The 14,078-nt window shown below is 38.1% G+C and overlaps 1 protein-coding gene across 1 annotated transcript in view; it reads right to left on the bottom strand.

Moving 5' to 3' along the window:
- vstm2a (V-set and transmembrane domain containing 2A) overlaps positions 1-10,815 on the bottom strand; it is a 32,944-nt gene extending 22,129 nt beyond the window's left edge. Inside the window, exons 1-2 of the mRNA XM_029255109.1 lie at positions 10,737-10,815; positions 9,399-9,565 (exon numbers count right to left, since the gene is read on the bottom strand). Coding sequence (XP_029110942.1) covers positions 9,399-9,565; positions 10,737-10,815 — 246 coding nt within the window. The remainder of the gene's footprint in view (positions 1-9,398; positions 9,566-10,736) is intronic.
- Between the last annotated feature and the right edge of the window lie 3,263 nt (positions 10,816-14,078).

Raw genomic sequence — 14,078 nt, forward strand, 5'->3', positions numbered from 1 at the left:
TTCTTTTCTGGTCTGAGTCAGAGCAATGCAACAATTTGACTACCAAAGAATTTACAACAGTACTGTAACCAGTGAGCTTAATCTTGAGATGAATCCATCTTTCTAATATCAGTTGGACCATTTAGAGGATCACACATTTTAAATGAATCTGTGAGTGTTATCAATGGGCACTCACCTATTTAAGGTTAACACCTGATTTTCAAGCGGTTCATCTACACTTTTAATGGATCCAGACAGATGCACTAGCTCCATTACTACAGCCTGCTTGGCTACTGCATTACACCTGAACATGAAAAAAGCATGTCTCCCAACCCCTTAATCATTTACAAGCTTTGTGTTCCTTCAAGAAACTAAAGCATGAATTAATTCATTCTCTAAACAAAATATTCTACGTTAACTCAGCTGTGTTCTACTTTACAGTGAAGACAACCAAATTAAGACGTTAATGTGGGTGACATTTCATTTCCCACCCCACTGCCAGTTTTAGTTAACATTAGCAGATATTAACTGCTGCTGTTATCATACATTTATTTCAGATGTAACCCTACAAACATGACTATTTGCATGTTTGCATGCTGACTGATATTATGGAAATACAGTACATTTGTAATGGAGTAGCTCCCTTATTCCCACTAATGGGACATAATGCTACATCTAAACTATTTACTCAGAACCCATAATGAATATCAAGTGATGATAAAATTTCTCTTTCTGAAACTAAAATGTAAACTTTAAATCCTGAAAAAAATGGGTCCTCACATAATCATTAGCACTTCAATTTCTTGATGGTCTACAGCATTTGCTAAAGATATTTTAATCAACATGTAACACCTTTTAAATCAAGAAACTGCTAGACTTGGTCCGATAGCAAGAAATGACAGGATTAATTCTGAAAGGTATTGATGTTATATAGGTCTCATGATAGCACTGGTGAAATCACTGGGGATACAGGGATGAGGCACATCACTAGAGAGCTAAATTTGTCCATTTGGAAAGTAGAGCAATTGCTCTAATTTCTACTGAAATATATCATCAAAGAAAACTAACATTAGGGACCATCAAGAGGTCATGTTTATTCCTGTAGTTATAGTTGTAGCTAGCTCTGGGGTATACTTGCAAATGTAGGGTCTCAAGTACATTCTACAAAACTACAGCGCTCCAATTTTAGCAAAGATTCCTTTAAAACTGATCTGAAAAGTAGTGCAGAAAATGTATAAAAATACCCCAATATGAATCACAATATACTATTTTAATGGGAAAACAGCACCATAGGTTTTCAACAAAATGTACTGAATACATACGGTGACAATATTCCTAAACTTTAAATGATCATCATACGTACATTTATGTTTTGAAGGTTAATAATATTAAATGGTAAGAAAGAAAGAAGAAGGTATCACTTCCCTCTCAGCTGTTCAAGAGCTGCATCTTTACAGCTTTCCCTTAGCAAACAAATCAATTCAAAGAGCCCTCAATCCAAAATCTAATCAATGGCACACCAGCTCTTGGGAAGACATTTGCATGCTGGTTCTTCTATCAATACTTCAGAGTCGCACATGTCTTAAGGCTGCAATAGTCTTAACAAACATCCAAAGGCAGTGACACTTTAAAGCTGTAATCACTGACAATCAATTGGAAAAGTGAGTGGCTCCCTCAACGTACTAAAGGCCCCTTGTCACCTTTCACCTGGATTGTATTTTTTGGCTATTCTGTGTTTTCTGTTGCAGCTACACCATCATTTATTTATTTATTTTGTTTACTTATTCATTCTGTTAAGACAAAACTAACAACACCCCAAAGACAACTGATTATAATTGTTTCAAGGAAACAGAGCCACTCAAAAATACACACACACACACAGGCAAATACTCAGTGCTGAATGCCGTTTTAGTGTGAGCATTGGTATGAAATAGCCTAATGAAATGTAACGTATCCAAACTAAATAATTGCTGTACTGCTTGGTAATATTTTTGCTTAGTATTTTCAGATTTTTTGGAGAGGAAACTGTGTGGCTCTTGTCATCAGTGGCCTTTCCAGGGCACATTTATTTGGGGGCTAGATTTATTTCTTTTTTATAACTTTGTACTGCCAGAGAGGAAGTTAAAATTAAGGCAATTGTGTATTTTTGTGACCTTTCATGTACTGAAGCCTTTTCTCTTATTGTTAATTTGTATTTAGAACAAATAACTGCACTGGTAATGCAAAAATACTGGAAAAGTACTAGAATAAATGTGAAAAAACAAGGTTTATTTCTGATTTAACCTGTCGGAAATAACTTTACGACATACAGTATTTACTGAATCAAACACATTATAATAACATCATGGCATAACACATAACAAATAAACACATCCATAATATCATAAGGTTAATTTGTAAATAAAATAATAAATGCTTTATCTTTTTGTCCATAACAGAAGTGTTTTTGAAATGCTGAAGTTCACATCAATCTGATGTAAATGTCACTGGTTGACTGGCTCAGCTGCAAGTAACTCTGCCAATTGCATACAGATAAAGCTCTACTATTAAGCTGATTAATTTGAATTCTATTAACTGCCATTTTCTAAAGACCATGACATCCTTTCAATTAAAAATGCCCACTGGGACTGCAGAAAAAGGGACAATCTAGGGCTTATGGAAAATTCTGGTGACAGCTACTATTCTCTGTCTTTTTTTTTTTTCTTTTTCAGTGATCAGTTCAGTTATTTTTTTTTATCTTTTTACTGATTTGCACACTTACAGTATATGTGCTAATTTTTATTAAAGTCATCATGTGTAAATTAACCAAAGGCCAATTATGTACATACAAATATGTTTATGAGACTATATTATTTTTTATGTAATATACATGTATGGAGATAGTGTTCATGCATAACTTCTGTACACTATGACTTTTTCCATAAAACAAAATCAACACTCATTCCGTGAACAATGAACACACCATTACATTAAGACTGTTACATTAAAGATACATGAACATACAGCTGGGAAATATGATGTTTTTAGTTGTTTCTTAATGAGTCAAATATTAGTAGCAAATCACTCTTAGAGACTAGCCATCACTATCCCCTGTATATGCAATACACTTAGCTTGGTAGACAGGGCTGACATAAGGAAGTGTAAATTGAATAAGGAAGACAGACATGTCTAAGCTTGACATACACCACAGTACAACTGCATTAGCCACCTCTCATCTGGATATCTTCCAGTATAAATAATATTGATCATTCTTCAAATGATGTCCTGCCTTACAATAGATAACATAGTAATTCTAATAATGCAGGATGGTTTGTCCAATTCTTAGTGTGTACAATTACACTAACAATTACTTTGCACTGTTATCATAATGCCAAAGAGAAAAACACAAAACCCTTTTTAAAATTAGAATGTTTAGGAACTTAGTGTAGATTTCACAAACTTTGGAAACTGTAACTTGATTTGTAGTAAATGGATCTAGCTGGGGGTGCGGTGGCGCAGTGGTGCAGTGGGTTGGACCGGGTCCTGCTCTCCGGTGGGTCTGGGGTTTGAGTCCTGCTTGGGGTGCCTTGCGATGGACTGGCATCCCGTCCTGGGTGTGTCCCCTCCCCCTCCAGCCTTACGCCTTGTGTTGCCGGGTTAGGCTCCGGTTCCCCACGACCCCGTATGGGACAAGCGGTTCAGAAAATGTGTGTGTGGATCTAGCTAAATGTAATGATGTATATCAAGCAACTCTTGTCAGGATGATTAACATGTATATATTTTAGGCAATTGTATGTATTTATTTATAGGTTTCTTTTCTTTTGGCAGAGTCTTTCACGACTTCTGTTTTGACTTGCCTGTAGGATTCTGACAGGCAATATGTCAAATCCCCAAAAAGTCCCTTTGTTAGCAGACATGGAGGCTAGTGGTGCCCTGCTGACCTCTGTACTCTGACAGCATTTCCTCTGGCAGTACTTCCCTCACCCTTGTCCCTGATTGCCACTGTAGCATGGTGGTGTAGAAAGTGCCTAATAACAACCAATGTGCTAGCACTCCTCCCATGCCATTCCCAGTAAAAAAAAAGAAAAAAAACTATAGACACTTCATACACAAATGAAAAGACGTGTCTTACTAAATGCTCTTTCAAGGTTTATGACCACGCCATGTAGTTCTGTTTTCTGTTTACCACATTAGTCCTATGGGGTAGATAACAATTATAAAAATATTCTGATTCCTATGCATATATATATATATATATATATATATATATGTACTGTTTTTATATATATGTACAGTGTGCATGTATATATATATATATATATATATACATACATACACACAGTACTCTGCAAAAGTCTTAGGCACTTAGATGTTTCACAGGAATATTTGTTTTAGACAGTTAATGTCTTCTGCATTAGTGTCAATGGGAAAGAGCATATTTTAGATTTCCACACATTCCTTTTGAAAAAAGTTACAGTATTACAGTAAGGGTTTTGTATGTTGTTAAAGAAAGAAAACACACACACACATACACACACACACACACACGCAAAACCCTTACAGTATTACAGTAAGGGTTTTGTATGTCATTAAAGAAAGATAATACACACACACACACACACACACACACACACACACACACACACTGCCTGAAACCACTTGTCCTGAGCAGGGTTGCAGCAAACCAGAGCCTAACCCGGCAACATAGGGCGCAAGGCTGGAGGGGGGGAGGGGACACACTCAGAACGGGTTGCCAGTCCATCGCATGGCACCCCAAGCAGGACTCGAACCCTAGATTTATCAGAAAGCAGGGCCTGGCCAAGACCACCACAACCCTGCTTGGGACAAGTGATTGTTGACAATAAATGGTTATTTAGCTTTGTAGGAAGTTTTTTCCTCCAAGTGCCTAAAACTTTTGCTCAGTACTGTATTCTGGCATGCAGCGCTCTTGACTTGGATGGGCAAAGAAGGACACACAGGAAGTGCTTATGACAAATGTTTTAGTAGAACACTGGCACACAGGGAAATAATACTCTCAGTCCAAGGATCTCATTTTCTCAATGACCTGCACCTCCAACCAGCCTTTCCAGCCCACTTTGCACCCCCAAGCTTTTTTTCACCCACTGGCAAACACAGTCACTCATTAATTTTGCCCGAGAGTTCCCCCAGTGGTTGTACACTTTATTCACATTTCCCATAATGCAACTATTTACAATAAACGGGTTTCCCACTCAAACTCGCGGTAATGCACATTCATTATTAGTGTGTGTATATACGTATATATACATATTGGCTTATATCCCACTGGAAGCAGCTAGGTATTTTGTATTCAAATGTATAGTTCCCTCATGTGCAGTTAATTGTTGGTTTTGCACTACTGCAGATACCAGTTTTGCGCAAGATGTCTGCAACATTTCAGCATCTTGTTATCAGTAAGGATAGCCTCCCAAAGGATAATAGGCATGACAGACAGAAGTCTGCTTAGGCCAGGAAAAAACTTGGATGATGCGATTTTTGCCTCTTTATCCTCTAGTGGTCTCTTCAGAATTTGGCAGGTATCTGAAAGGAGGCTATACTGACCCATCCAAGTAAACAACACCCCTGTCCATGACTGTCTGCATCGAGGCCAGCTCGCCTCTTAGTACATTCGGGTGCTCAGAAATTACTGCAATTGCTACATGAAGGAGAGTGGAAAAATGCCCTTTTCTAGTGTATAAACACTGCCAAAAGAGCTACTGATGACAAATGATAGTGGTTCTGCATCTAGCAGGAACAACACCTGGACACCTCTGTCTGTATAAGGGGTACACCCACAAACCTCAGAAAAAGTGTTACTGCATGTCCAGTGTACTGCAGCTGCAGTCACTGTGGAAATCATCTGGCAAGTTGAAAAGATATTGGTTTGTTATGGGCCTCCTCTATCGGTAAGACAAACAGTCCCAGTTTTGCTGAAATCAAAATTTTACACCTGGTCAATCCATAATGCATTCAGCTACAAAATGTCGGATTGTGTAAGGATTAAATTTTGAAATATTTGTGAGCCAAATCTGACCAACCTGACCTGAGTCCTCCCTGAGTTTTAGATTCATTGTATGTCTTCAACCATCAACACTCTGTAGGAAGGGTGGAGTCTCTTCAGGGGGATGGAAACACTTCTCAATTTATAATGTCACAGCTGACCTTTGGACAGTACGTTAGGAAAAATATTGCATATTCGGAGATAGCAGTCCTTTCATTGCCTTAACAGGCAGATGGTTAATCTAAGCTATGCATATTTTATCAGCTTGTTTAAAAATGTTGTTCTCCCTCTGATATGATGTGAGCTTTCCATCCTCTGATAGCTTTGTGAATGACCTGGTGTCACTACACTGCAGCAATAGGGAATTCATGTTCTATCCGGATGACTGTCTTCTGACTGCCGAATCTAGGGAATGGTCATCAACCACCTGTCATATCCCAAGGCAATGCATATCATTCCTCGGTGTAAGAATGGATTTGCAGTGTATTCTTGTCCAATGGCAGGAGAATTTCTATAGTGGCTGCCAGTTGGTGCAATTTTCAATCTGTAATCAGTAGTGCTCTGTTTCGCTCTGCTCAGTTTTTCCCTAAGCATGAAGGGTCATTTTAAAGTGTTGCCTCGGTGAATTAATTGCAGGTTGCAGTCAACAAAAAGATTTAGGTTTGTTTGACTTGCATTTTTCATATATATTTGCTGATGTTTTGAATCCATATGCTGAGGGTTAGTGGGGGGAACTGCTGTGTAGCTGTTGCTTGGGCAGTCAGAAACCACAGAAAACAAACAACCAGTAGGCAACATCATCTACAACATGCCTGAGAGTCCACCCCCTTTTCGGGGAATCTTGGCTACATTAAAAATAAATATTACAAAAAATATTTGTGCTCATAAAACTTCATATTCAAATTTCATTATTTAGAAAACCAAAGCAAATTCAACACCAAGACAAAAATATTCAAGTTTTATGCATATCTAGCTTTACAATGAATGTACTCCTGTTTATTAGCAAACCACTATCAAATTCTCATGGTCAGAGCTAAAAACATTTTTCATTCCACGTCTGTTTTATAATTTCCAACAAATGTTCTTTCTTACTATAAGAGATAACCACTACATGTGGTCCCACACCAAACAGAATTACTAGTTAATTTGATTGTGAAGATTGTCTTTCATTATTGAGGCGATACTAAAGAGCTTCTTTAAGGATTAACTCGATTGCACTGGAACCCTCTTTCAGGCAGAACTAAATTATCTCTTTGGTTGAACACTTGGAAGAATGATCTTTATGTTACCTAGCCAAACAGAACAGAACAGTGCCCTCTGCAAGAGGACATCTCTCTCCGCATTTATAAGCATTGCGGCAATGGCTGTTCGTGCATCACAAAGCGTCTACAGTTTCCCACTGTCTTTGTAAAGCGCATGAACAGATAACACAGGTTGATTACGCATTCATGTTTAAATGAACTATGGACAGTATTAAACCTGAGAAAACACACATTTCATATGAAAGTAATGTACACAAAATGAACTTTTTCATAGTTCAGAACAACACGGAAATATAGCAACGCAGTTTATAAAGCTTAAAGTTCAAAATACACTATTGAATCTCAGGGAAGCTAGATAGCATATGTTGCGAAATACATAGACCCCCTTCAGTTGAAAGATTCAAAAGTGACAGTGTTAACCTTGGCAGTATTAATGATACGAGATCAGTCAATGTAGAGTAGTCTTTTCCTGGAAATGCAGACACCAGACAAATTCTCCAGTGTTCACTGAATAGTGAAGATATTACTTTAACAGCTGCACAATGAAACTGTGAAATCACTGAATCCAAAATAAAGAACCAATAGAAATGTACTGAATCCAATACCATTTTACAGAAAATAGACTTCATAAATGTTGTACAAAACTCTTAGGAACCCTGAGAAATCTATACATCTAGCAGTGTGCTGATATTTGAGTTCTTTTTGTGCACATGTTCCTTTGTTCCCAGCATATTTCATTACCTTTACTTTTCTCTTATAAAGCAAATATTTAAAGTTCATGAGACAATTTATTCACATGTCCATTATTCTTAATTATGAACCATAAAATCCCATAATGTAAAGATTTCATCCCTCATACCCCACAAACATTCTCCCCTCCCCTTTTCATCTGCAGTCTGTGTTGCATGATGGGATCATGTATTTGCTCAGAACTAGGAGTTATTCAGAACTGAAATTCTTTATGAGGAATACTTTCACTGGAACCCCAAACACCTGGTCTAAAAGAAAAGTCATAAGTGACAAAGATATACATTTTCAAGAAAAGGATTTTCCTCACCATGATATCCTCATACAGACTGTGTTTATGAAAAGATATATTCCTACTTTCCATCAAATAGATGATACCCTGTCAAACTATTCCCAAAGATACTAGTTGAAATAACACAATAACAAATGGGCATAGACATAAAATAACTGATGATGAACAGTAAATTAATAGTTGATGACAATTTGACGTGTTTAAAGGCATTCTCTGAACACATGGTACTCTACGTCAGTAGACGATAGAAATCAAATATTCCGTTTGGTGGTTAAGAATGCTATTTTTATTATTTCATTTTTTTCTCTCTGGAATACCTTTTGAATTATGCATCTTTTAACAACATTTATAAATAATGTTTTATTCAGTAGCTTTCTCTATTACTTATGTTTTCTGACCTATTCATTTCAGCAATGACATGAAGCTGGCAGTCCATTATTAAAGTATTTCCCAAGTGGACGTGGGGGATTTGGAATGCATTTTTCTGTTCTGTAGCAAGTTTCTTTTACAGCAGTGTAAAACATTGTATGTCCTATAGAATTGGGAGTAATGTGTGGAAATGAAGAATAAGTAGTGTTAATTGTCCTGTCACTAGAAAAAAAATCTTAAAAATCGTATTACTTCAAAAAATTCTTTGGAAAAAAAAGTACTTTAGAATAGAACTAATCAAGCACTGCCTAAAAAGACCATACAATTTAGATTTTTATCACGTGTGATTTGTCTCAGTAAACACATGTTATTTAAAGGTGGCATCAATATGTTTTAAATCCATTCCTCGACTTAATCATTTTGTCTTTCAGAAAGATTTTATATATATAATCACTCGTCGCACATAATTAGAGAGGCTCGGTACCTCATTCTGAGTAAATATAACCATTAGTTTCGAATCATTTAACATCCATGCTAAGCAAGGTGCCTACATCTCAGACAAATGTAAGACGTGCGTCTTCAGAAAAGGTCAAGCAGCAACACTGCAGCATTTGGTGATCTTTGGCGCTGCTGCAAAGACGGATGCATCGTCTTCTGATCTGCAGCGAGTAACACACAAGAGGTGCAAAAGAAAGAGGTTCTCTCGTCTTTTTCAGAAGCCAGTGGCGCGAGAGACGGCAGCGCTCCGTACCTGCGCGTCCGTGTCTTCTCCGCTCGTATTGCGTTCCTCGGGAGCGCGGATGAACCACCACTGAATCTCCAAATACACCGAGGACGTCCCACTTTGAAAAGCACACGCCATCTCGATGTTCTGACCTTCCTTGGCCGTTAGATTCGACGGCAGTTCAGTGAACTTTCCTGCAATCCAGAAAATATCCATGAGTAACTCGTGCGCATTTTGATGGACGCGATGCAAAGCGTACGCGCACCGCGTGTCTCTACGGGAAAGAAATGGTTTATAAACTGGGATAAATGTCACCTCTCGATACTTGTTTTTTTTTTTTTTTTTTTCTGTTTGACTACCGATCATCTTCTGAATTTCTCATTTTTATTGATTTGTTTTTTTTGCCCATTCAGTCCATACTACAAGTTGGCACCACCGGGGAACCCCTACTTCACTGAAGACACACGTTCCCATCGGTTTATATTTCAAAAAAAAAAAAAAAAAAAAAAACATGTTGACTAAATTAATCATACAGCTGTGAACCAAACAGCAAGGGAAGCATTCTGAAATGCTTCTGTAGCATCCACTCTTCCACATGTAAACGGCTCTGTATAGAGTCTGCAGTCTTGTACACGGCAGAGCAAAATGACGGAGAAGCACCGTCAATAAATATCGACTATGAAACGGTTTTCGTAAGAAATAATGATTTAAAAGAAGAATTGGTCCGTGTGTTTATATTTGTCTGTAAAGCGCGACGTCCATGTTCAAAAAATATTAATATCTGAATCATTTAAACCGAAGGGAATAATTACCTCCAAGATGACAGCTATTGTAAAGTTTACCAACAGACATATATCACAGGTGGATTATACGAAACGGACGCGTACAGCAGAAGCAAGGAGCTGCGTGGTACGTGCGGAGCTGTCCGCGGTGCTGAAAAATAACTGCAGTCCACGGACACAGCGCAACCCACTGTGACAGCGGGAGCACGAAGGGCTACTTTGGATGCAAGTCGCGCTTGGTGTTTATTCAAAGTTCTTTTTGTCAGCCTTCGACATCGGGGGGGAAACCGCGAGAAGCATCGCGGCCAGTAGAACTGGACAGCACAACCTCACATAGTTCATAAACGGAGCAATGGTCGCGCTCAACAGTTGCCATTGATCTCTCAGTGCTGAGAGACTGTTTCTGCTGTCCTGCATCATTCCCCGCGGATCCACCACACGCAATTAACAGTTAACAAGCCTTCACATGCCACTCTTTTCATGCACCAAGCAGGGTAGGAAGCACAATTTCACATGTGTCAGTTGTAAAAATAATAACAATAATAATAATAATAATAATAATAATAATAGCGAGTCAACTTACCACTGAAAGAGGAACCGAGATGGATGCAGAAACTGGAAAAGAAAACAATTCCAATACAGTCATGAAAGGTCCACATCATTCCAAAGTGGGGGTGGCAAATATCACATTAGCGGAATTAAAAGGCTCTTCCAGGACAGTTGGGGAGATTAAAAAGACGGCGCGAGGCAGACGTGCAGTGAGACTGTGCGCCAGATGCCGAACATGCTGGACAGCGGGCAGCGCGCGCCTCGCAAAGTTTCGTTGGCTCGCCGCGCGCTCAAGGTGCTGTCAAGTAAGTAATAAGAGGCTCTGCTTCCGCGGTTCCTTTTTGTTCGCCGCTGGTGAGACGTCAGTGTGCAGCCCCCCTATTGCGTTCCTTGCGCTCTCGGCAGAGACGGGCCATATTCCCCCGCTGGAGAGCAAGGAAAGATGAGGCTAAAGTCCTCAGAAGCAGCCCACTTTGAGTCTCTGTTCAGAGATCTGACGGACATTTTTGATACATGGTTATAAGGGGAATGATTGCAATGATATGAGACTTCATTGTTATAGCATTGCCTTTTTTTATTTTTTTACGTGGAACTACACAAAAATGTGTCACTACCTTGCTGCCACATCCTGAAGACATAAGGTAAGCTCCTCGATTATTCTGGTGACACATTTTAAAATCCAGCAACATTCTCTTCAATTATTTACCTCCACATTTTGCAGTACCAGCCCTAGACTTTAGGGGGCGAACGGCAAGGTATTCCAGCCCATCCAGATTGCCACGTTAACCTGCTAGAATAAATACACTGGAAAAAATAACTGCACTTGAGCATTACTTGCAATGAGAGCATCAATGTGAAACCAGTTGAATAAAGTGGGGTTTGCTCAAAAAGAATGCCTTTAGGGCCTGTGCATTACCTGATGCCCTAGGTCATGCCGTGCACAGATGCATCCAGACGTTTACAAATAGTCAACTCACGTTTCTCATCAGTGGGGGTGACTGGATTTACAATAGGAGATATGGTGGTGATGGTGATCACTGCATTAATTAAGAAAATGTGGAGTTATGGGAAGTTGGAGCAGTTTGTTTATCAAATTTGTATTTAAAACAAGGGTACTTTTGGGATTGCATTTGACTCGATTTAAGATACAAAAAATACAAAAAACGGAGTTACCATAAATAAGTCCAATAACACAACAATGTGATGTAATAATAACTCATGCAACAGATGGAGCCATAGATAATATTCCCTCTTATTAAACTTGTGTGTTCTATATAAGGGCATCTATAGTGTTTCTTTTAATATTGGAGCGTGGGTGCCCTAAGAAGGTCATTTCAAAAGCTTGTTGTGGGAGCTGGCCTTGGCATCACCACTGCTATTCCCCAGTTACATCACTGCAGACAACATTTCAGTGGGTAAATTTATCATTTTCACAGCTTCGACTCTGAGATCTGACCAATACAGGAAGAAAAAATTAAACTAGCCTACACCCCTCTACAGTGTTATTTGCTGACATGCACAATCCATAAGTCATGAGCCATAAGCCATATCAGTATTATTATAACTACTCATTTGTCTGAATCCTTTCTCTAAGGTGACATAGTTTTAAGTTTCAACTCAAAACTCAAAGGCATTTACAACTATTCACATATTAATCTATTCATACAGCATGTGTAAGTACATAGATACACTGTCATAAAGGTGCTGCAGACATTCTTTTACAATAGATACAATACAAATTAAGGCTCTCTAGTACAATCAGACATATACCTCCCTCTTAGCAAATTCATTGTTTTCATATTAGTGTGTCATTGGAGCAGCATTAATCCTGCTCAGGGTTTCACAGTAATTCATTTAAAATACTACTGCTATTTCAAGAACGACGGAAACAAAAGTTACTGGGTAATTCACTAAAAAGAATTTGGTTGGGGTTTCTGGCTGTTCAATATTTACCTCACATAGTGCAAAGCCTTTTGAGTGGAAAAACAGTTAATAAAAGTAATTACATATTTTCAAGATTGATGATGGTGCGGCAATTATAATTATGTTCAGCTTCTATGAGTTCTGTTAACCTTGACTCAGCATCCATTTCTGCCCTTACTCAGATAACAGGCTCTGCAGGCTAGGTAATGACTGCAAATCATTCAGAACATTCTCAAAGTGTAGAATACATACAGATTCTGCCGGAAGTTACAGAAGAGAAGAACGAGGGCATTCAGGCCATCGGCTGGAATTGTTAAAAGAGACAGGTTGGAATGAAGACAGACAGGACCAGCACTGATGACTGTATGTTAACAAATTATACTACAGTCCTTCTGAAATATTAACAAAATGCTGACAGATGTTGTGCAACACTAGAAGTAGAAGGATTTTGTTCCCTTTTAACCTTGTCTGGCAGTGACTTTCATAGAGCTGTGATCTGTTTCTTCTGAGAGAAAATCACACTCTGTACTGCCTCGGTGCACGTCCCCAGCACAACACAATGATGTAATCTGGTGAATGTCAATAAAAGAAAAAAAAAAAAAACAATAGAGCAAAAAACATAAACCTAAAATGAGATATTTCCTCATAACAGTAGACTAAGGTGGCTTTTGTGAAGGTAAAAAAAAAAAAAAAAACTAATACCAAGTCAATTCCATTCTTTATTTTTACCTTCTTTTCAATAATGTTTTAATTTTTACAAAAATACACTAACACAACAATTTTTACATTATTTGTGTTATTTAATTAATGAAAAGAGATTCTATATTTAGTCCTTAAAATGTAGTAAACTCTGATTGTAAAAAGAACTCTGGAGTTCAAAACCTTGAACTAGTCAACACATTTTAAGTGCACATTGTGAAAATTCCAGATCGTTTTCAATATAATATAAACAACCACTGCTGTGCAGCACATGCAGAAAATCTCTCACTAAAGATGCTTTGTGCTTTTTTAAGCTAAAGGAACTTTCACAGGATATAAGCCAACAGCAGATTTTGAGTTTTGAACCAACATTTCTATCCTAGCTTTTTTAAACATTAATTAAATAACTTATCATTTCTGTCAATCTGCTAAACTGTCGCTACCCTTTTCATCATAGAGCAGGAATATGATTAGCATATTTGCCCTTGAAAGTCTACCAGTCATAAAGGTATGTGGTACATTCTGAGAGTGAAAGGAAAAATTCAGCTTCATTTCTTCTCAAGGACATGTACACATTAAATTGGCCAATGACTTACATTTACATTTATTCATTTAGCAGACCCTTTCTCCAAAGTGACTTCCAATGAACTCTATGTAGTGTTATCGGCCCACACGCCTTATTCGCCAAGGTGACTACACACATGCGTACATACATAAACACATATACATACAGTATGTAAACTGACCAATAACT

The sequence above is a fragment of the Scleropages formosus genome, chromosome 9 (genome assembly GCF_900964775.1).
Source record: "Scleropages formosus chromosome 9, fSclFor1.1, whole genome shotgun sequence".
In the NCBI taxonomy this organism is placed as follows: Eukaryota; Metazoa; Chordata; class Actinopteri; order Osteoglossiformes; family Osteoglossidae; genus Scleropages; species Scleropages formosus.